Genomic DNA, 24,444 nt, shown 5'->3' with positions numbered 1-24,444 from the left:
TACTAAACATTTTATCTCTGCTCTGTAATATCTTCTAAGGGTTACTTTTCTGTAATCACAAAATTAATTACAAAATATATCAGTACCAGATACAATGTTCACTGCTTTTGCTTACAAATGGATTTCTCAGCTCTACTATTACAGTTTGCTGGAATTTGTTTGATATGTTGGTATCCATATCCAAAATCTTCAAATAAAAAATTCATTTCTTAATGCATCTCAATCATCGATACGGAATCAGTAAAACAAATAAAATCCATTTACAATCGATCTAATAGGTTGAAGGAGCGACTTGGCGTTGAAAGATCCAGTATTATTTTAGGCCCTCCAAGGATGACTAAAATGCGAACACGCACACCCGTTGTCAAGGAAAAAATAACTTAAACCGAATACGCTAAAAATAAACGAAATCTCCTGTCTAATGTAAACATTTTGGGGCTTTTAATTACCTTCATGTGATAGCAATGAACGTCGCGTAATGGTTTTGGAATTGGTAAAATTTAGAATTATTAACTCAAGGGGATATCTTTAAAAAAATAATGTTATTGAAGCCATCCTTTGGGCTTTTATTTTATGACTCCCAAAATATTATTTATTGGGACTCTATTTTATTCCATTTTTAAAATCACAATTAAGTGACAAAATTGTACCTTGCTCTATAACACTCTTTTTTTTATTTACATTTGATTATTAGCTTTTGGCGTTGCAGTACTGAACAATATAAATAAGTGTAAAAATTTAAATTATATTATTTAGGATTGACTTTTCTTTAATATTTGATAAGCGATGAGAACTTAAGGGTCTTATGAGCTGTTGTGATGAGCTTCTTACAAACTATGTTTGTTTTTTGTAGATGGTAACCTAAACAGTTGTCTGACCCATCTCTATGTGATGACTTTTTATTATCACAATGTCTTTTCATTGATCTCTAGAAATCAGAGCTTTTTTCACTTATAATTAGCAACATAATTGCTATGTTTATTTCCAAATGAAAAACGCTTGCTGCTCGAAGATGGAACGAATCAGGGACCTCTGATCCAGATTAAGTGATCCTAGCCACTTACCTGGGGCCTCTGATCCAGGTTCAGTGGTTCTAGCCACTTACCTAGGAGCGAGTCCAGGATTGACATTACTGAATCAATTTTATTTTGTTGCCCATATTAGACCATTTTAAATTTCATAATAAAATTAATTAGCGTTAACACAGTCTGTGATTGATTTGTCCTTAGAATCGTCCTCCAATTTTTATTCTTAAGCAATGATTTTTTTAAGCAGATTCAGAGATTAGTCATTAAATTTTAATTTTGTGTTTACATGCTCTGTGCTCTTACTAATATGAATCAGGTATCTATTATCCTTCGAAAGATGCGAAATATGCCGAGATTTTCTAATATGTCTGGTCAGGCCGGATTGTAAAACTATAAATAACTACGAAACATGTATGAAAAGTTGGCCACATATGCACGTGTCCCCTCTTCGTGTGTGTATTTTCACATGTGCAAATGCCGAGTCGTTTACATTTCATTTTATTCCTTGTCATTTTGTCTTTTTTATATGGCATTGTGTTTTATTTGAAAGAACTTGCAGATACTTATTGTTTAATGGACTTGATAGATATGGTAGATTTGAGATTTTAATCTTAGGTTTCTTGCTGTGGCGAGGTAATGAATTCTTATAATTTATCATTTAATTTGTTATTATTACTCATAAGATTGCTATTATTGCTTATAAAATGATATTTATTATGATTATTATACCATTGATTAATAATACCATTATTAATAAACCATTCAGTAATTTTGAGGATGCATGTGAATTATAGAGGTAAAGTACTGGAAGGTTACCCAATAGTAAGCCTTTTCGATTTTGATAAATTAAATTAAATTGTGCAGTCATATGAAGTATTTTTTTTTAAAATAAATTATAACTAAAATAAGTACATATAATAAATAGCATTTTTAAAATAAAAATAATTTGAATTAGTATTAGAATATGCAATTGTTAAGAAATGTTATCAGTGTTCTTGAGAGTGGGCATTCCTGTGAGGCTTCAAATTTTTGTGAGATGGTTTTCAACTCTGTTCTTATATTTTAGAGTGACTAGTTTTATTTCCTCAATTATTATAAGCAATAAATGCTCAAGAATTTATGAACTAACCAGTTTTTAAATTTTGTTTTGAGACTTCTGGATTATGACAATGGTAGTAATGTAAAGGATCAAAATTTAGTTCCAGCAGTTTTTTTGTTTGGGCTTCACTTATTAATAAGTAATTAAGGGAATATTAATACTTCATAGATAAAGTTGGAAGTCATCGCCCTTATCATTTTGGAGCTTTTTAGTATACAGGTATATAGATTTTTTTATCAGTTTAGCGTGTCCTAATTATTAAGCACGCAAGCCGCTATTTTATCGAGCGAGGGTGTGTTCTTAATTTTATTATATATATATATATATATATATATCAAAATCTATCGATCTCTTTTGAAATGTATGCCCAATCGCATAACAAAAACTGAGCTAAAATCGCTCAATCAAGCATGAAATAGACATTAACACTTTTATAATCCACAAAAAGCGTTTACAGTTGAGCAATAACAATTAATTCAGCAATTGACCGATTGCTTATACAAAGAATGAAATTACGGTCTAGTGTAGTCGTTAACATTTTTATAATTTATCTGTTAATAGTCCACTTAAACATTTATTTCTTTTGTCAATGCGGCATTTAATTTGATCGTATAATTTCACTCGTTAAAAGATTATAAATAATCAGTCAGATTTTATCTAATGGGATTGTTCTTGGCTGTCGGTTATCATGGATGAGGTGAATTTTAGCTTATCTCATCTTAACGTTAGAAGCCTACGGATTAAGCTATAAAACTTATCAAAAATTAGATGCCCTTGGTGAGGTAAATCAACCTCGAGGGCAATCTTTCGATAATCAGGAAAAGTTCGGTTAAGTAGTAAATAATAATATTTTACCAATTACTTATCCTATATCTTAATTTATTTTTCATGCAATTGCAAACTGCTTGGAAAGGCATTGAGTCATTTTGTTGACTGTATAAGATTATGTTCTAAAATGCTACCCCATTATATCGGTTAAAATGTAATTTCTCATATTTCTGGGGTTGTTTGTGGAAATCAAGGGTTTGGCAAGTTGATTTGGATAGTTTTCCAGTCTTGTCTTGTATTTGGATGCAAATCTTCTGATTTCTTCCATTACTGTATGTATATTGGAGTCTTGGTCCGCCAATTTAGGACATACCTGGGTGCCTCCAATAACTTTTTCAGAATTTTATTCTTTGCAAAATGTTGGTTATTTTGATTTGATCCTATCTGTAAGTGATGAATTTGTTTAACCCTTTCCACTCGGATGCCGCCGCAGTTCCGTGGACAAAATACATACAAATTTTGAAATGCCCGAGTGGATAGGAACAAGGGAAAACTGATTTACCAATATTAGGTAAAGATTTTTTGGCAAAGTTTATACACTGGATGGAACACTTCGAATACCATAATAATTACAATTATTATTTTTTTTATTTTCCCGAATGACTAATTTCACAGCATTTACTAAACAAACACGATCCGATGACTTTGAAATTGTGATTCACCGTTGTTATGGCTCTGAAGTCGTAAGAAAATAAGCGGACAAGATTAAATAATGAAATAGCACATTTAACTAACTGTTGAGGTGTGTAGATTAACGGGCTCAAATTAAAAGAATTATTTTTCACAGTTACACTCTGTGTACCGCTTTTGTAATGATCAACTGCCGACTGTTTTATGGAAATATTAGAAAAGCCTTGCTAATTAGAAGTACTTACTGTGATGAATTGGTAATAAGTGGGTAATTGTGATAAACAATACAGTTGGAACAAATTTATTAAGTAACTACTTAAGTAATATTTCAGTTATTGGTGAAGTTTTTGACTACCTCATTAGGGCACCCCGTTCCTCTAATATGGCATACTTGTTTGCAGACTATCTTATTAATATTTTTAATAATATATTATATAATATTCAAAGTGGATAATTGTTCTAAACAATTCAGTTAGAACATATTTGTTAGTTACTATAGTAATGTGAGATATTGATTGAATACTTTCTGTTGTTGACCTTAAAGGCAGAGTTGTTTGCAGCCCTTATTTATTAATATTTCTTGTATTAAGATTTTTGTACAACAAGTTCAAATCTTCTTGTTTGTGCTATAATTTTCTATATTCATTATAATATAACCTTATTTTTTTAAGGTAAGTGTTACACATTTTCCAATGAATCACTATGTAATGTGATACTCTATTTTTACAAGTTGTGTGTTTGTTGAGCAAACATCATAATTTTTGAAGAGACAGTTAAATATAAATAAAAATTCTTCACGCTTAGATATCGTATGAAATCGTTCGAAAAATAAATAAGTGATAAATTTTATAAAAGTAAATTGATAAAGAAAAAGTTTGATAAAGAAAATGCAATTTTAGCTAACTGGACTTTCAGTGTAGTGATATCATATCATGAATTTATCATTAACGATTGAATATTTTATCACAATAAATTTTGTGCATTTTATTTGAAAAAGGCTTGTCCGTGGCTTAATGATTATGGCCTTGGCTTTCCAACAAGAAGGTTAAGGCTTGATACCCATTTGAAAATACAGATGGAAATATATTTCCTAGTGATAAACATAAATTTAAAGAAAGCATTAGTACTAGAGATTCTGAGTAATAAAAATCATATATAAGAGAGGAAAGCTCTTATAAATAATAAAAGATTTTTTAAGTATGAAAATTTTAATGCACTGAAATTACACTAGGTATTCCTGATGGCATAATGGATTTTACTTTAGAAGAAAATTTGAGAGCTGCGTAAATTTTTGCAGTTACTAACAGACTTAAGGACACATTTTTAGTTTTTATATATATAATAATTATTTATTTGTGATTTTTATGAACGTGGATTGTCTTGTTTTCCATACACGTTGCAACTTTCCTCTTCAATTACTATTCTGGATTATGTCCAAAATACATTTCGACTATAAATCAACTTTATTACCTTCACTTGTTTCTCGAATTCATTTAAAAACTCAATGCAGATACAACTTTTGCATGAAAATATCGTGTAGAAAACCTTAAATTTCTTCGTATTGAATATATTAAGACTCGTTTTGTATTCAACACGTCCAATATTCACAAATCGATAAAATTATTTAGTGTTGCACTTTCTAACATTACTTATGGCTATATTGATTTATTGCGATTGTTCCGGCAATAACTTTGCTACTGAATGCAATTAGTATATTTCTTCTTAGAAGAGCAGAGACGAAATCGAGATCCGTTATTTCTTTTGGATCCCTAAGATCAAGGAAAATATGATTTTAAGAAGGAAAAGTTATATCGGGACCAATTTGAAAATAAGACTAATTAATTTCACGATTAGAAATTGTGAACCTAAATGAACAAAAATTGCGAAAAAAATAGTTTCGAAACATGGAGCTGCAATATTTTGAATTTCATTATATTGGTGGAAGGGAAATGAAAAGCAGTACCTATAACTAGTACTAGTAACTGATAAGTTAGGTTAGTATCAGTAATGACTTTGTACGCGATTATTATCTTATTTCTTTATTAATTAATATCTACATAACTATATAATCATCATTAAGTCCTAATATGATAAAATTTCTATGTAATTACAATTAATTATTAGTAGTTCTTGAGCTAAAATCGCACATGCAATAAATTTGAGTTCCCACGTCGCGCATGCGAAACATGTGTGTAGATCGAATTTAAACTACTCACACATTGTGGAATGCAAATAAATATATGATGTTTGTTTACTTTTCATTACGCAATTATATGTATATAATGTTTGAAATCTAGTAGATCGATTTGCAAAACACATGACTAGGTAGGATGCTTTGGAACTGACGTAACAACTAGAATAAAATTATTACTAAAATCCTAAGAAGGTACATACTTTGATCTCTGACTGAAATCCCTTAGCTCTCACTAATAATTTAGTGAATCATATTATAAGAAATGTAATGCACAAATTTTATTTTTGGGATAAGAGAGCATTTTTGATCGAGTTAAAATTCTTGTCATCGTAGGCTCAACTCAATTGAACTATAATTTCATTCACTTAAATTTATTTGTAACTTTTATGGTCTTGTCTAACGCTCATTTTAATTTAAATGGTCATGTATGAAATGTTTAACTGTTAGCTTTCACGAGATAGAGAAACATCTCTTCTTCAAGTAGTTACAATTTGCTCAGAAAACTTCAACGAGTCCTTATAATAATTTTATACGGAATTAATTTTATATTCACTGATGATGAATAGTAAATGTTTATATACATTTTTGTACATTTAGGTATAAAATTAACGTTTTTATTATAATTTGTTCAAATTTGTCTTCTAAATAGTATATCGGCGTCAGTACTGCATTATTAACAGTCGTTTGTTCAAAAACCGTTATAGGTATATAATACTTTAACAAATGAAGAAGTACGTTTAAACAAAGGTCAATAGCTATATAAAGCTAAATCTTAGAAATTTAAATAGAAAACTTCAAATGTACAAGACCTCTCGAGAATTTCTCACGTTTTGATAAAAGATCTAAAATATCCGATTTAGATCATTTATATCTTGTGAATAATACAGAACAAAAATACTATCTTTCACATTTTTGTTTTTTTTTTGTAATGAAAAATTAGCATTAAAATAATTATGGGAATAATTATATGCTATTCTTAAAGATTAGAATTAAATTTTTATTCTAGTCTGCGCAACTGCATATAATCACACATCATTATTTAATTATTTTTATCTGACTATTTGCATTTTCAGCGAAGTTTAGCCAAATGCAAAAAAATAATAAATTTGCAAATATAATGAATAAGTTGTCAGGTTGGCCTTATGCCACTTGTAAATCATCGTGTGTTATTTGATACCCTTTTTGTCGTAGAACTATTTTCTGAATTTAATAATTAAATCTTGTATTTTTTAGTCGATCTTCTGAGTAGTTTTTTTATCAATTATACATCACTTCCCAGTCTGTTGCAATTATTTTCTTACGGTCAATGTCGAATTTTTGTCGTTTCCAAAGGTCACTTGTAGAACAAAGCAATTTCATTAGTATGTAGAACGTATCCAAGTTGTTGAAATTATTTTGTTCACAGAGTAAGGAAATGATTGCAATCAAAATGCGATGTAAAGATTAAAATAGAATCTTGTAGTTTATCACGGTTTCTTCATATTTAAATCTAGCACAGGCGTGGGAAAGCTTTAATTTGTGAAAAAATTAAGCACAGCAATATAATAATCTAAACATTATATATTCTATTTAATAACACTTAAAAATATAATAAGTAGAACAAAATTTTAAAATGTTTCAATGTTTCACCTGGAAAAAATCTTTCCATATGATGAGATACAATGTCAAGGTTTACCAACTCATAAATACTTTATATTCTTGTAATTATGTCTGTTTTTTAACATTTTTTTGAATCCATTCTTAAGGTTGTTTATTTCTGTATTTGATCAAAAGAACCTTTCTCATACTTTCTGATTTTATGCAGTATTAAATATGCGCATTCAGTACGAAAATATGAGATATCCACCAATATCTACTATGTTTAACCTTAAATTAAATGGAAGAAGAAAGTCTAACAAAAATTGAAATCTACGACGAAAATTGTGACCTACAAGGTTAATTATGATTGTTTTCAAATCAAATTCTCTAATGTCTACATTATGTATATTATATGTATACATATAAAGTCTCGTGACTTTCAAAATTAATTCGTGAAGTAATTAATTGTGCTAATTTTCAAAATTAACATGCTGAGTTGAAGAACTAAACTAGATGTTTGTGCAAGAAATACGAAAATAACTTGAAATTATGTACTGATTTTGTTTACTGAGTTCAAATTTAATGGTAAATATTTACTTGGCGATTTAGAATTAATTATGATATATAATGTCTGAAATAAATTATATTCCTGAGTGTGTTTGCGAAATAAAACGTAAAAAATACACACTGTCAGTAGATGCATGTTAAAAATTCGCTTAAAAAACATGAATTCCAATTATAAGAGTAATTTTCTAAAAAATATATATCTTATAGATTTATATTCATTTTTTATTCAATTATTAATCAACAAAATAAGTTTTCTACATTTTGGGTTAGCAAAATTTTTGAAATACAATTATTAATTTACATTTTCGTGATTTCTATGTACCTTGTTCACTTAAACGAGATCAATTTTTTTATTTTGTGGAACACATTTTGCTCAGGATGTTCTCAAGAAATACTTTTACAGTTGAATAAATATCAAATGAAGCATAGGTCCTAACAAAATTTAAATAATTCCTGAATCTGTTTTCGTAATATTGAGCCAGTTTGGGCCATGATATTTTATTAAGTTGAACTTTCAAATCTGTAACAAAAGCCATTTTAAGATTTACCTTTCACCTTTTATTGCCGAGGTCGAAATAAATGCATGCTTTAAGAACAATATAAACTAACGTGCTAATTTATATTTCATGTTACTATTTATTATGGAAGATTGATATCAAATAATAGTTTCAAGTACATTGCAGAATTGAGTAACATTTAGCAAAAGTAATCATATAAAAGCTTTAGTATTTTTTGTACTAGTTTGACCTTTATAGAGATACATTTTTAAGTTGTACTCATTAATTATTTTAAAAAGAGTGGTATAGCAGAGTAATAGAACTATAAGATTTTTAATAGATAATTTTTGGAAACATGCTGTCATTTATATTTTCAAGTGAAAACCGATATGCCCCTACTGGCAACATTAGGCTGATTGAAAGCCCCCAGCTCCAACTTAAATCTACGTGGGAGTCCCTAGTCATTCTTTGATATTATTTTTTTTCCTAAACCGTTGTGAACTTGACAGATTTTCAAATTTGAATTTAATTGTAATAATTGAATTACATCAAGATCACGTAATGTAAAAAAGCAATCATCTACACCTTTGTGAAATGCACGAACTCGTTCGCTCGCACTTTGATATAACCTCGAGTTCGTTGCATTGAAAAATCTTGTATAACGGATTCGAACAATAGACGCCTCTCATATATGAGATCGTTCTTCATTGTTCGGTATTTTTGGCGTGTCTATTGAACCGAGATCAAATCTAGGGTCGACCTCTGATCCATCCATACATTCAACTAACTACTCACTACAATCTGTTATTATGATCGACACGAACGCACATTATTACTGTCAATGATGAGTGAGGTTCCTATCAATGCCAATATAAATCCATGAGCCGCTAGCACACGCGTTTTCGTGACTGATTGAATTCTTTTGTTGCCTTTTGATTTATTGGCCAATTGCTTTCTGATACGCATTTTGTCTGGGATAAGAAATTGGTCGTGGAAGGTGGTTCAATTCAACTTCTTTATACTTTTTCTTAGACATTAGATATTAGATATTGAGGGCCAAGGAAAAAACTTTACTGGGCACGTTCGGTAACAGGAAAAGAAACTTGATCGAGTCCATTCTGCAAAAAGAGTGCCGAAAAAGTAGGAGGATTGAAAAAAAAACTGAAAGAAGAAGGACTGAAAGAAGAAGGACTGAAAGAAGAGGGACTGAAAGAAGAGGGACTGAAAGAAGAAGGGCTGAAAGAAGAAGGACAGAAAGAAGAAGGACAGAAAGAAGAAGGACTGAGAGAAGAAGGACTGAGAGAAGAAGGACTGAAAGAAGAAGGACTTGAAAGTAGAAGGACTGAAAGTAGAAGGGCTCGAAGAAGAATGCATATGCGAGAAGAAAAACCTAGAGGCATGAAAGCAGAAGTTAATAAAAAATATTTTGGATATTCTGAATAGATTTTGCATTCATTTGAAAAATAACTTTTTTATATTCAAAGAGCAATCATAACTCGAAAGTTTCATGATCTGCAATATTTTGATGATATTTCTTAACAATGTAGTTTTTGAGAAGGCAATCTGACGGTTGGCATATCTCTTTTATATACATATGTAAATTATTATATTTTTTTAATAAGATCTGATGAATTTTAATTTGGTGCCGCAACTCCAGGGCTGTTTTTACTTGAAAACATGAAATATAGTTCAAGTTTCTAGACATTGTATGTGCCATTCGGCTCAATTGTTGAGCGAAGATAAAAGTAGACGCATTATTTACCTATAAAATTGATCAGGCGCCGTTGAGTCTGAAAGCTCTATCCGTGAACTCGAGTGCTCTGCAAAGAACTAGTTCTACGTGTTTAAATAATAGATCAAGATTTTAGAATTTTTCTTATATTCAGACCTAGCCTGTATTTAGATAAATATATTATATCGGTTTATAGTAGGTACTTTGTTTTATTTAAAAATTAAAATATTATGCTCGGTTGCTATTGATGTGATGATACTTCTGGAAGTATGTTGGATTTCTAAATGCTCTTGTTTTATATAATATATTACTTAATTGATAACTCTTTCATATATAAAAATGTGAAGAGACTTTTTTAACTTTTTGCACAATATTAGGTTGTCAAATATGCGCAGGAATTTATGTCGAGTTTTATTTGCTACGTTTGAATGCCATATTTTCATTATTTTATTACAAACAAATTAATGTAAATATTATCTTGTATACATTCTCATATTGTATTGTGATGCGATATGATACGCAGTAGTTTATTTATAATTTTTACTAAACTGTTTTTGAATTCATAACAGTGACAATTGGATATTGAATATGTAAATAATTTGTCTTTATTATCATTGTTAGCAATAAATTATGGCGCAGTTTGAAAATTACCAATTAAATAACCAACAAACTATACCTTCATATGATAAAAAAATCCTAATTATTCTTATACAAATTTTTATTTTTTTGATAACTGCTTAGGTGTCCGTTTTTGTGACTCTATTTTTTTGGTAATTATTATTAGACCAATGAGTTGTTTTGCTGACTTCTTAACGACGTTGTTTTTTTTATAAATTTCTCAGTGATAAATTTGTTATTAGCATTTCTGTAGTACTGATGATTTTTTGTTGATGCAGCAATTTTGGATAAAGGATATTATCAAGTGAAAATCAAAGTCACATTAGGCTGTCCGAAAGCAATATCCAACCTGGAACCTCTGATTGAAATCCCATAGCTCTCATGTATTAATTTAATCCACAAATATTTGAACGGTTGAAAGAAAAATTTATCAAACATAATTATCGTTTGAATAATATGTATTTAATCCGTGGCTAATATTATAATACAAATACACTCTCAATTACAATCAGTGGTCTATTTATTAGAACAATAAGCTCTCAGCATATTTTGTTATGTATTATATCATTCACATTGTTCGTTGTTATTGCACGTTTGAATTATATTCACAATGTTTAATTTCTTCCTTAGCGTGAGAATGGCTTCATTTGACTGGGAAACGTGGTTACGGTCTGACGAAACAATAATAAGCATAAACTTGGCCAGAATTTTGCATAAATCAGGGATTGGCAAGGCAGATTTATTTGCAAAAAGTTAGTTAATAATTGGACGTTGCTGATTTATCGGCTGAGTTTCTTCTTAGTTGCTAAAGGCATATGGGCAGCCTTCCATACAAAGTCGGCCTAATCTTGCTATTTAAACATTAGTGAAAAATGAAGTGTTTAGTGTATGTACATTAAAATATATAAATGATGCATACATACATAAATCTTATACATAAACAGAAGTTGATTTTCCTATTACAATTCAGAGTAAGGGGCCTCAGAGTAGTTTTGCGATAACATAGCGTTGTTATGGCAATGCTATCTTATTCTTTTATCTTGGTACTAAAAACTGTGAAAATGCTAGCTATAATTTAACCAAAAAGTTTGTTTCCCATGCAATAGTATATTTGTCCATTTTTTTCAATTTAGTAGTCTTTAAATATATAAAATAATGAAGTAGATAGAGTAGTACACTTCAGAGAGTAAATTAAAATTATTACTTTTACATGCGGTTTATGTATAATATTTAACCATAAACTTTTACGTGATTTTTATATCATTAATCCCTTTATGCAAAGATTACCATAAATTACAAAACCATTTCATCCTTTGAAATGCAATTAAAATTATTATTAGTTTTATTACCAGTTATTTAAAAGCTGCTTATATTAATGGCATTCAAATAAATTATTCCAACGGTATTAGTAATTTTTTAGACTTAAAAACTTTATAGAATGGTTGATGTTTTTTTTCGAATAGAACTGTTTTAAATTTCTTTACATCTATTTTTTTTTTAAGATTCTTATAGTCTATATCTTCTATACTTTTTATTTATCATTTACTTTTTTATCATTTATTTCGTTTTACAAAAGATTCAAAATTATTGTGTATCACTCTCTATATTCTCGGTTTATTATTTCTTCTGAGAATTTTATATTTTAACACAATAATTTAAAATATTCTAAATTATATTACTACTAAATGATTTTAGGAATTCAAATTTATCTTCGATGAATTAAATATTTATATGTAATGCAATAACAAATTGTATATTAACAAAGCAAAATTTAATCTCTTAGACAATTTTGTTATGGTAAGAAATAACTTGCATTGTCGAGCTTGGAAATAAATGTACTGTTATAAAATGCATTCGAATTATATTGATGGAAAGTTTATGTATATAGAAATAGGCATGTAGTCGAAATAAGATAAGGATAATTTAATATCATTGGTAATGCTTAGATTTAGATGGGAAATATTAAAAAAAATTATATTTTAAATTACAAGCTAAGATATTTCGTACAATATACAATTTTTTTTACTTAAATTATGCTTACATTATATGAATGTTACTAATTGGGTTGGAATTTAAAACAAAAATTGGCACCAGACTCTGACCACTAACGTCTTATTGTATTTCATTTGGCTTTAAAGTGTTTTTGTCAGCAAGATGAAGTCAAAGTTTCCATATGCTCGCAGTGAATCATGAAATTATTTGCATGATTCACGTTTTCGTGATACGATTGTTAATAACATTTCACGAGTCAGCAAAAACAATACTAATTTTGTGGTTATATCATTCATGCAATTATTGGATATAATGTTTATTTTATATTAATTGCTGGTACGTGGTCTGTAATTTGGCTATCACAAATTTATCTACATGTTTAATGAAATATTTACTGTTTAGTATATATTTCTAATCTTCTTTCTAATTTGCGCAGATTTATTAACGAATAAAAAGAAAATCTTACCTAACTATCGATCAGCTGGTGTAATTTCTTAAACTGCCGTTAGAATTAACTCTAGCCTAGAGATCTTGATTTATTTGATGCTTGTGAAAATTTGACCTTAATTGATATTAACTTGTATAGAAGTACATATTAGGTGGAATATATGGCCTATATATATCATGGGCGCGGTGTGATATATCTTCTGTCCTTATGGGCGATTTATCATTGATATCATAAATAGATGCATTTGAACGACCTCCTACGCTAAAACAAAATAGGAAAACTGCTGCATAATGGACATAAAAATTATTAATGCATACATATATTAACGTAACGGGGTTTTTATGGTTAATATCTGTATTTTGTAGCTTTGTTAAAAGCAGAGTCCATGGCACATATTCGATTGCTCTAGAATTCTAGAATAACAATGTTTGTTATCTATTATTTGTAATCCTAGTAAAATTGTCAAATGTCAAAAATATTAGCATCCACATCTAGATTTTTCACTCACTTCCATCTCGTAAGTCATTTCTATTTCGTGGACTTCGAATTTTTTTCGCTGACGTGGATCTCCTGAATGTTGACCCTTGAGTGTTCATGTGGACCACTTTTGGAATCACTGGTCTAAACAGATCCTGTTCGAAATGAAGGGTTTTTGGGTTGAAAAAATAATTTTGTGTTTTGAATTGTGAACGTGTTCGGTTATCATGGTTTTAAGTTGCTTTTTGAATTATTACCGTGTTGATGGAGGCATGCATATATAATATAAAATAATGTAATATAATTTGTGTGTTTGAGCGGTTATCTGTATGTGTCACCCGTATCTTTCAAGACTCATGTATTACATAAATCAATATCTAATCCGGCGTTGACAGAACTATCGTTACAAATCTTTCACCACTAATTAGGCACAAGGAAATGTTTCATCTGAGCGTTTAGACTTCTTCAAATAAACGACAAAAACAAAAGAATCAGTGTTGGTGTCAAGTTTTATGCATGTCCCGTTATAAGCAGACACTTTCTACATATATGTGCACGAATGCCCGTGGCGTTTTTTATCGGCCTTTTTTAATTCATTTCTCTGATCTGTTACAGCTGACGGGCGTTAAATCACTTTCGCTCGATTATATGCGATTAATTCAAAGCATCCTGTGGGAATTTGTAGGTTTCGATTTGGTTTATTACGATTGCAGACTGATTTTCCGTTTTGCACTTTAATTGCAAAATATCACTTTGGGAATACTTGGAAGAACAGGCTGATACGTGATCAGAATGTGGAAACTTAAATTATAAAATAAACTTATAAACAATTCATACGATTTTTATGGATGTAACGCCCGGCCTATAATAGGTACACAAATATATATATTTTCAAAAATTTATTTGAAAATAAGTCAAATTATTTTACACTTGCTACCCACAGAACTACATTTAAAAAAGTATCAATTGATAAATCATTTTTTTCGTCTAGTAGTTTTCTCTTTCACATTTCGATAGTTCATCGTACACAGAATGATCAGTTATTTAAAACAATGGTTCACTTTTACTATTTTTTATCGAATGGTTATTATGTTACAATAATTTCGTTTTCGCGTGTAGTTCAATCGCAAAAAATCTTAACAATGAAGAAACTACTTTCGTAATACCTCATAGGCCAGGAGATACATTTTTGTTGATTTTTTATCATTGCCTACGCTTGAGGATAATTTAATGCCAGTTTGTTATGCAATTTCTAGTTTTTTTTTTAATATTTGATTAATGTATTTATATGAAGTGATCATTAGATCGAAAGCGGAAGGTGTGCACTTGAACAAAATAAAGCTCTTAAATATTAACTTGTGTAGGAAGGAATATAGACAAGATACATTTTGTAATAACAAGTATTCTCGTTTACATATATATTTGAAATCAAGTAATAAGTAGAAATGAAATTATGAGAAAATGGTTATAAAAGTACTATGGTTTTCATGTTATAATCCGTGCAACTTATACTGTAAATTTGAAAAATTTATTTGGAAGCTACAGAACCACACTTCTACATTATTACTAAAAGATTTAACAAATAAAAATATCAATATATATCGATCATTAAAAAAATGAAAATATGAAAATATATTGAAACTCAACAGTCCTTCATTCTGAAAAAATTTATTTAAGCAAAACAGATACGTTTTGCTGAAGGTTGTTTCACTCAACTACACATGGTATTCAAAATAATACAAACTTGTAATTTGTTGCTTTATGTGCATTCTAAATTTCAAAAAGTATTTATTACTTCGATTTATATTTTTTCCTTCATTTCTCAATTTTACACGAATAAATTAATTCTTCTTACATAAATATCTTTAAGCATTTAAGGTATAAGCTTTCTCTGACTTATATTTTATCAGATTTCGCAATTATAATGAGTTGTAAATAAGTGATATATTATATCATCTAAATTCATTATAATTAAATCTTCTAATTATGTACCTTTTGATGTTTTTTATTACTTTATCGCATTAGTTATGCAAAATTGACAATGAATTTACATAAGTTTTTATAGTTCAAGCAATAAAAAGCATACAAGTAGCAAATTGTTATTCTGTTTTAGTAATTATTTAATTTAGAACACTTTCATTTGTTACGCTACACCGCCGGGGACATAATTTAAAGTAGTTTTTATAAATAGATTTTTTATAAAACTATTCATAATTAACTATGCTTAATTATATAATCGTATTGTAAAGGCAATGGAATAATACATGGAGTGAAAAGCATTTTTGCTGAATAATTTGAATATTAATATTTTCATATTCATTGCGAGTGCAGAGTTCCATATGGTTAACATATAACAAACCTATACAAATGTTTTTAGAAGTCTGGTAGACCAGCGCAAATGATAGTAATATTTTATAATATTACACTATTTTGAGTTACAATTAATATTTCGAAATACAATTATGAATATAATATTTTGCTGGAGTTTCCAAATTTTCTCTCAAATCCAAAACCTTTTTATTCGATATTTACCATGATTATTGTACCATGATGCATTTCATTTGTACCATATTAGTCCTAGTTCTGTATTAATACACCAAAATGGGTCGTTATTGTTTAATTTGGTATATTTTTGTTAGTAATCTCTTTTAATTATATTCACCGCTCAATAATAATATAAGACAATATATCAAATAGTTGTAGTAAACAAATCAATCACAAAATGTGACAAGCCAAGATAAGGAGCACTGTCAAAATAATAACATTCTAAAACAAAGAACATGATAAATGGATGAAGTAAATCTAAAAATTAAATACCTAAATATAAACAAATTATATTTTAAATTAAAACGTAATTTGATACTAAAAATCTAATAAATTACTAATTCTAAAAACTAGTTAATAATTTAGTAATAGTTATTACCTTCTTTTATTATAGTCCAATAATAAAATTTACGTCGTACATAAAATTAAAGGCTCTGGGTGCATATAAATTGTTTTTTGAACCGCTCTGAATATTAATTGTAATTTTAAATACCAACATATTACTGTTATAAATAATATATTCAATCGTTAATGTTAATTACAATTACATCCTGCCAATACGATTGGAGGTTTTGGTGATGGGAATAGAATACTATTGCTTGAAATGCTTAAAAATTTGACTTGCTTATTTTATGTGTTTTTGGGATTTCAAGTCATTTGGGATCGTTCAAGTATTTCTTCTGTAATTCCAAAAATATGAATTTATTTCTGAAATTTTAGAGTTATATTCTTGGCTAGTTTTGGAAGACATTTTTGCAATGAAATCGCCTTTTTAAGGGGCACAACTAGTGTGAAATTTTCAAAAAATCAAATTTCAAATTGATATCTTAAATAGTTTTTGAGTCGCAGCCATTTAAAGAGTATTTATATAGTATATAGTTATAGTAGAGTATTTATATAGTATAAACGCGTTTTTCTCGAAACAGCATTTTTCGAATTTGCTGCAGCGATTACTCAAAAACAAATGATCCGATCACTATCAATTTTTTTTTACATGTTCTATATATAGTTCTCCGTAAAATGAACTATCGATTTTTTGATCGGATCAAAAATCGAATTTTGGCAGTCCAAAAACGACCAAAATTTTGGGTAAAATTCGACTTTTTTTTAAAAAAAACGCCGTCATTTTGTCAATTTTTGATTTTTTTTCTTTATCGTAGTTCATTTTACAGACAATATTATCTAGTTTAACGAGATTTTTTTTTTAATTTCATCCACGTAGAAGGACGGAATCACTGCAGCAGTGAAGGGCCTTTTTTTGTCGCACCGTTGGAGATCGACGATAACTTAAAAAATATTTAATTTTTTTTTTCAAAAATTTTACTATGTATTCTTAAAACATGTATAAATATATTCCTAAAATTTTGAAATGATTGGTTAAGTAGTTTTTTTAATATAAATTCCCAAAAATCACCTTTTTTTAGGCGGTTACACTAGTTGTGCCCCTTAAACCCTTTGAAAAATGCCAATTACATCTGATTTCATTATCCTAAATGTCGAATCAAATATTTTTTTACGTGTTGGCCTCTATTTATCAATTTACTAACTTTACTAAATTTTTAGTTAAAATGGCAACTACGGCGTCCGGTGATCTTTGGCTGCAATGGTTCACTTGCTGCGTAAATCCGGCGGCTTCGAGTTCTCCACCGGCGGTCGCTCGTCACAAGGCGGCCCAGCACCGGCGGCGCATCGACCGCGCTGCTATCGGGCCACCGACGAATTTCCAGCACACGGGGCACATTGGTTCCGGCTCTGAATTACTCAACGGAGCCCATTTGACGGCTGTGCAGAATCAAATGCAAGGAAAGGGGGGATATGGGGCGGCTTCCTTCGGACTCAAGGTGAGGAAGAGGATATTGATTGATTGTACAAATCATTAATATATATTTATATTTATACTACAGTAGAGCCTTGATTAACCGGACTAATTGTTGTCGATAGGCATTCGAATAATCGAAAATCCGGATAATCGAATGTGTAAAGAATAATGTTGTGTATTTATTAAGAATAACAAATACATACGTAGTAGGGATGGGTAACTCACTTCGGAGTTATCACTCCGATACAACTCCTCCCTCGGAGTAAATCCGAGTGGAGTTGTCTTACAGGATTCGTCATATCCGACTTCCCTAAACTGGTACTAAATCTGTTAACATGTACAGATATTTGCTTGAGATTTTTTACTAATACAAAAATTTGAGTTGAAAGAAGTGGTCTTTTTCTATATATATATATATATATATATATATATATATATATATATATATATATATATATATTTGAGATGGGCTTATCATATCCGGATCCGAACCTTTGCTTCAGGGAGGAGTTATATCCGCTTAACAACTCCACAACTCCGACAACTTTGAAGCATAATACTTGGCACAAATGTGTTCTCTAGTGTGCTGTTAACATACCTAAGGATTTATTAAGACTTTGGAAATAGTTTACAAATAGTTCAAACATTTTTGTTCATTTTATTATAATAATTACTATTTTATGCGTTTCGTTTCATACAAATCTCAAATTGACAAAAAACTTAGGAATCAAAATGAATTTTGTAATTATTTTTGAAGAGAAAATATAGAATTCTTTGAATACGTTTACTTTTATATGAAAATAATGCAGTGAACCTTATATATGAAATAAGAACAAATCTTTGTGTATAATATTTTTCACAAAATAATAATACCTCACATTCTTTTATTATTTCATTTTCGAGAATTAATTATACATCGGGTATTTTGATTAGCATACTATTACTTTTACACAATTATAAAATCATAATTGTGTAAAAGTTATAAAATAATACTAAATATTTTTTACCTGGTTTGTATACCATTGAAAAAGCTCATTTACGGACAAACATTATCGTATACAGAATATAGAATACAAATAGCATTATTTTGAAATATTATATACCTGGAAAGTTCTAAAACTAGCTGTGAGACGAGAAAAAGACCACTTTTTCGACCCAAATCTTTGTATTAGTAAAAAATCTCAAGCAAATATCTGCACATGTTAACAGATTTAGTATCAGTTTAGGGATGTCGAATATGACAAACCCTTTGAGACAACTCTACTCGGATTCACTCCGAGGGAGGAGTTGTATCGGAGTGATAACTCCGGAGTGAGTTACCCATCTCTAATATATATATATATATATATATATATATATATATATATATATATATATATATATATATATACATAAATCTATACACCTACATTTGCAAATTTACATCTTCACAAACACATTTTTATTTTTTAGCTTTTCATTTACATTTTACCTACTATGCCTACATTTACATTTTTACATATTAATCTGCTTTTACATTTTTTTGTTATTTTAAAATTTGCTTTGTTTGACTTAAATACATACATTGATTTTTACATAAAGATACAAATTGTATACACCTATTCTGGGAATATCATTAAACTATTATAATATAATATTGTTTGCATATACATATATATATATATATATATATATATATATATATATGCAAACAATATTATATATATATGCATTATATAACATTTATAATTTTACATCTACAACTATATTTGCATCTACATTTACATTTACTACATCCTACAAATGCAGTTATATTTAAATATAAATCAAAGAAAAATGTCTTTATTGTACTAACATTGAATCTAACTCCGGGGACAGTCCCGGATTTTCACTTTTTGTCCCGGATTATTCTGAAAACAATATTTGTTCCGGATTTAGATGTTATGTCCCGGATTGTCTCGGGTTTCCAAAAAGTAGAGGCATAAATTGAATATTTATAATAATTGAATTTTACAATTCGTTATGAATGAGAAAATGCAAATTTTCAAAAGCCGATTAAAATAGCCCTTCACATTAATTTCATTCTCAATTTTACAAAAATTACCAAAAATTATGAAAACGAACTCTTTGAACAAGTGCTAATTTTTACTTAAGTTAATTATGAAAAAAAATATATGATGTAATATAGCTAATAACAGAATAATGAAGTCCTACTAAAAGTCAGTTTTTCTGATTAAAAATATATTATATTTAATGAAAATAAACTGATTTTCAATCATATTTTAGATATTGAGGACAATGCGCCTACCCGTTCCGGGCTTTGACTTTGAAAAGTATGGTCACCTTACTTTAAAAATCATTTCATTTATTATATTTACTTTATTTTAATTTAAATTTAAACAAAATTTATATATAATATTGGTATATAATCATGTGTTCTGTTAATTAGTGCTCTCATTTCTGTGTTATTTGTTTTGATTATTTGTATGAAGATGAGTTGAATCAAGACTGGAAACGTATGCTACTACAATAGACATTTTTTTTATTAATTTTGATCAATCATTTTTGATCAAATCAATCATTTAGATTTTTTATGGTCTGTTGCAATTTTAATATCATGTCTTCAAATATTTATTATCATAATTAATAATTTTTTTTTTGTTCAGGCCTGTTAGCCGCCGTTTGCGTGAATCCTTCTGGGCAGCATTTGTTATATTTAATTTGTTGAATGATAGAAAAGCGACGTCAATTTGTAAAAAAGATGAATACTATTTATTTGTGTTGTGAATAGTGTCTTAAGAACAGTATTACAAGGAAGAGGAGTATGTTATTGTCATATTGTTGATTTTATCAATCCTAACGTATTGTTTAATATTATTATTATTAAGAGTTTAGTTAAGGAGGATTAATAAGTGTAATAGTTTTATGCAGAATTTGGTTAGCATATTTAAAACTAAGTGTATATATTGATGTTACATTTAATTGTGTGATTGAGTGAATGAGAATTTTGTAAGGTATATTTGAGTTCTATATCTGCAAATACATCACATGAATAAATATTGCAATGCGAAAAAAATATTTTTTTTAGAATATTTGTAATTGTAATTAACAATATTATGTTTAGAAACTCCTGTGCCTCAAATATATGCCCGAGATGGATGAACGTTACTTTGTGAGATTAATAATAGTTTAAGCTAAATTTTGCAATATATTCAAGAACATTATTTATTATTCAGTAATATTCTTAGCATTTTTTCTACTCAAAATGACTGCAAAGATGTGTCTTAGCTTTCTTTATTTATCCTTTAAAATATTTTCTTTATAGTGTGGTCGTTATTTTTTATCCACATGCTATACTATTTTTAATTTATTTTAATGTTATTTATTTTTTACTTTTTGTTATTTTAATAGAAATATTTTCTGGCTGTGTTCTGATATGCATGTTTTATTTTGAATTTATTTGTGTTAGAAATAAGCAAATAAATAAAATCAACTAATTCAATGTAAGCATTTCAGTCATATAATGGGCAACATACAAGCAAAATGTAAATAAATTTAGTAATCTGTATGCCTTACATGGGACTTAATATTCAATGAATTTTCAGTAATTAATGTTATAATATTAATCATAATTTTATTTTTTCCTCATCTGAAACGATAGATTGAACATTAGTTTGATTAAAAATATTTGTCATAATATAAAGTCTCATACATTTTGTATTTCTAAAATAAAGCTTATCTTGTAATATATATTTTTATAAATATAATAAAAATAATTAATTAATATATATAAACTATCTATAACAAATAGTTTTGTTTTGCTAATTTTAAGTTCTTCACTTTTTTAAATGTTGATTTTGAATGTACAAATACCTTTTCTAGTCAGTTATTATTCAGCAAATAACAACTGCAAACTTCGACAAAAAGCGAAAGCATTTTTTATAATTCATTCTATATCCCGTTATTAACTAGTAAATAATTAAGAGTTGTCATGATTTTAGAGAAATATCTGTATATATATATATATAAATATATATATATATATAGGTATATATATATATATATATACACCTTTAGATAAAATACAATTTTAATAACTTATAATATACTTTCTATATATTTTTTTAATTTAGCTAATTATTTTGCTAATGATTTAATTTTTTTTGCCTCTAATTATTAGCAAATATCAAATTATTAATCAAGAGAACAATGGTTCTTGTCTAAATTTATACATCCCCTAGCACAAGGCTCCAATTTTAATTTTATTCAAAAATTGTTTTTATGTATTTGAGAGAAAACTGAATTTTTTTTTCAGAGTTATTGAAAATTTCTCTCAATTCGCTAAACATAGCATAACATAATAAAAATTACTTACCCTACGGGAAGTTAATAAAGAATGTTAGTATTTTACCCGTTGCAGTGTGTAAATTATAAATGTAATTTGTGTGTAACTGCCTCTTTTATTTATATACCACCATTCAGAATTAGTTATTAATTTTTAATACTGGGTTAAAAAGGTTGCTTTTCCTTGTTCTAGACTCTATAAATTTTTATATAAAATTGTACATTTGAGTTCAAGAGTAATAAGAAATTTATATAGTTTATTTAAACAAAGACCAGTTTGTACAAAAGTACATTTTGCGCACGTTAATCCAAGAAAATATCAAGCATACATATTGGTGAATCAATTGAATTGCTCACTATAACTATAGTTTTAAATGAATTCTTTATCGAATCAGGTTTATACTTACAATCTTTTTCAAATGAAAAATTAATTCCCTGTACCATCAAATACTTTTAAGCAAAATTGTTATGAGTTGTAATTTATTGACTATTCATTGAAAATTATATATTGATCTGAACTAATGTAACTTTTATAAATATATTGTAATTTATAGGAATGTCTCGGAACTCATAATGTTTATTAATACCACTTTAATGCCAAAGAACAAGAAGGTGTCAATTGAAATATGTTACAAATAAATATTTTAAGTAAATGAAGGCAAATTAATGAATAAATATGAAATGATATAATGAATGCACATTAATGAATATATGCTCAAAATAGAACTCAGATATGATGAATGTTATGGCAATAAATTACTCAATGTTGAACTTACATAGATGTGATCTCATCTCATTTTGTCAGGTAAATTTCAAATATTTTATTTTATATATTTGAATAATAGCCATCAATATTGTATATGTTTCATTTAATGATATAGTTCATTATTGAAATAATGTTGGTAATGATACTCCATTTTATTGTTTATTACTAAAGCTAAATTTGTTCCATTACAGGTGATTCTGAGACTGTAGAGCGGTGTATCTATCTGGATTTTCTGCGAACACTAGACAATCCTGATTCCTGAGTTCTGAATCTTACAATAGACAGCCTCCGACACACAATTTGGAATACTACTTACTGTATATATTGCAGTTTCTCACAGACCCCTGCACACTATGTTTGTTTATACAAACACCTTTAATAAAATCAATTTAAAACAATTTGGTGACATCTATCAGATGCTACGAAGGACGAATAAGGAAGATAAAATATCTGAGCATGAATATTATAATAATGTGAAAAGCGAGTTGTTCTTGTACCTTTGGAAGCAGTGATATGACATTGTTAGGACTGCTTTTAGTTATATATGATGTTCTTTATATTAACTTTATCAATTGAAGTCCAGTATTTCTTGTAAAAAAATTTATAGAGTTTTTAATGAACTGTTTGGAAACAGATTATATAGATAGTTCAAGGTTTATATATATATATATATATATATATATATATATATATATATATACATATATACTACTATCCCCGGATTTATATATTGTTTTTCCATGGCAATAGTTTGTATGGAAATTGGATATATAAATGTATATAATTATTATGTATTTTATATATGGATTATTATTATATATACCTTTATTATCATTAAATAATATATATTTAAAACATTGTGATTTTGCTAATTACATATGAGTATATTTGTAATATTTTGTAATTATATAAATAAATATTTAGGTAATTTAATTTGATTTTTGTTAAACATGGATGTGTATTTATAGAATTTTTCAGGTTGGTTTTGGCAAATAATAATTAATAGCTCTATAATTAATTTTATTTACTTAATCATACATAAGATCCATTTACATAAAGATATATCCATTTTATTTTATATGATACTCATTAATTTATTCAAAAATCGTTTATTAATAATTCTTAAATTAATTTAAGTTTTTAAATTAATCTATTCAAAAATCCTATCCTTTTGCAATATTAGGGTAGCTGTCAAAATTTGAAATTACCGCTTCCTAATTTAAAAATATTAAATGCATGATTCAATATTTATATATTAATAATGGACACTAATTTTAATATGTTTATCCGTTAAAAAATCCGTT

At 28.0% G+C, this 24,444-nt stretch overlaps 1 protein-coding gene across 1 annotated transcript in view; it reads left to right on the top strand.

Annotated features, from left to right (window-relative positions):
- Nucleotides 1-21,109, top strand: part of LOC113382986 (CDC42 small effector protein homolog) — a 38,620-nt gene extending 17,511 nt beyond the window's left edge. Inside the window, exons 3-4 of the mRNA XM_026621246.1 lie at nucleotides 17,796-18,073; nucleotides 20,697-21,109. Coding sequence (XP_026477031.1) covers nucleotides 17,801-18,073; nucleotides 20,697-20,705 — 282 coding nt within the window. The 5' untranslated portion in view covers nucleotides 17,796-17,800 and the 3' untranslated portion in view covers nucleotides 20,706-21,109. The remainder of the gene's footprint in view (nucleotides 1-17,795; nucleotides 18,074-20,696) is intronic.
- Nucleotides 21,110-24,444: the final 3,335 nt, after the last annotated feature.

The sequence above is a fragment of the Ctenocephalides felis genome, unplaced genomic scaffold (assembly GCF_003426905.1).
Source record: "Ctenocephalides felis isolate EL2017-DRISC unplaced genomic scaffold, ASM342690v1 CF-g0.4_SCAFFOLD_03570, whole genome shotgun sequence".
Taxonomy (NCBI): Eukaryota; Metazoa; Arthropoda; class Insecta; order Siphonaptera; family Pulicidae; genus Ctenocephalides; species Ctenocephalides felis.
This window is presented reverse-complemented; position numbering and strand designations above follow the sequence as displayed.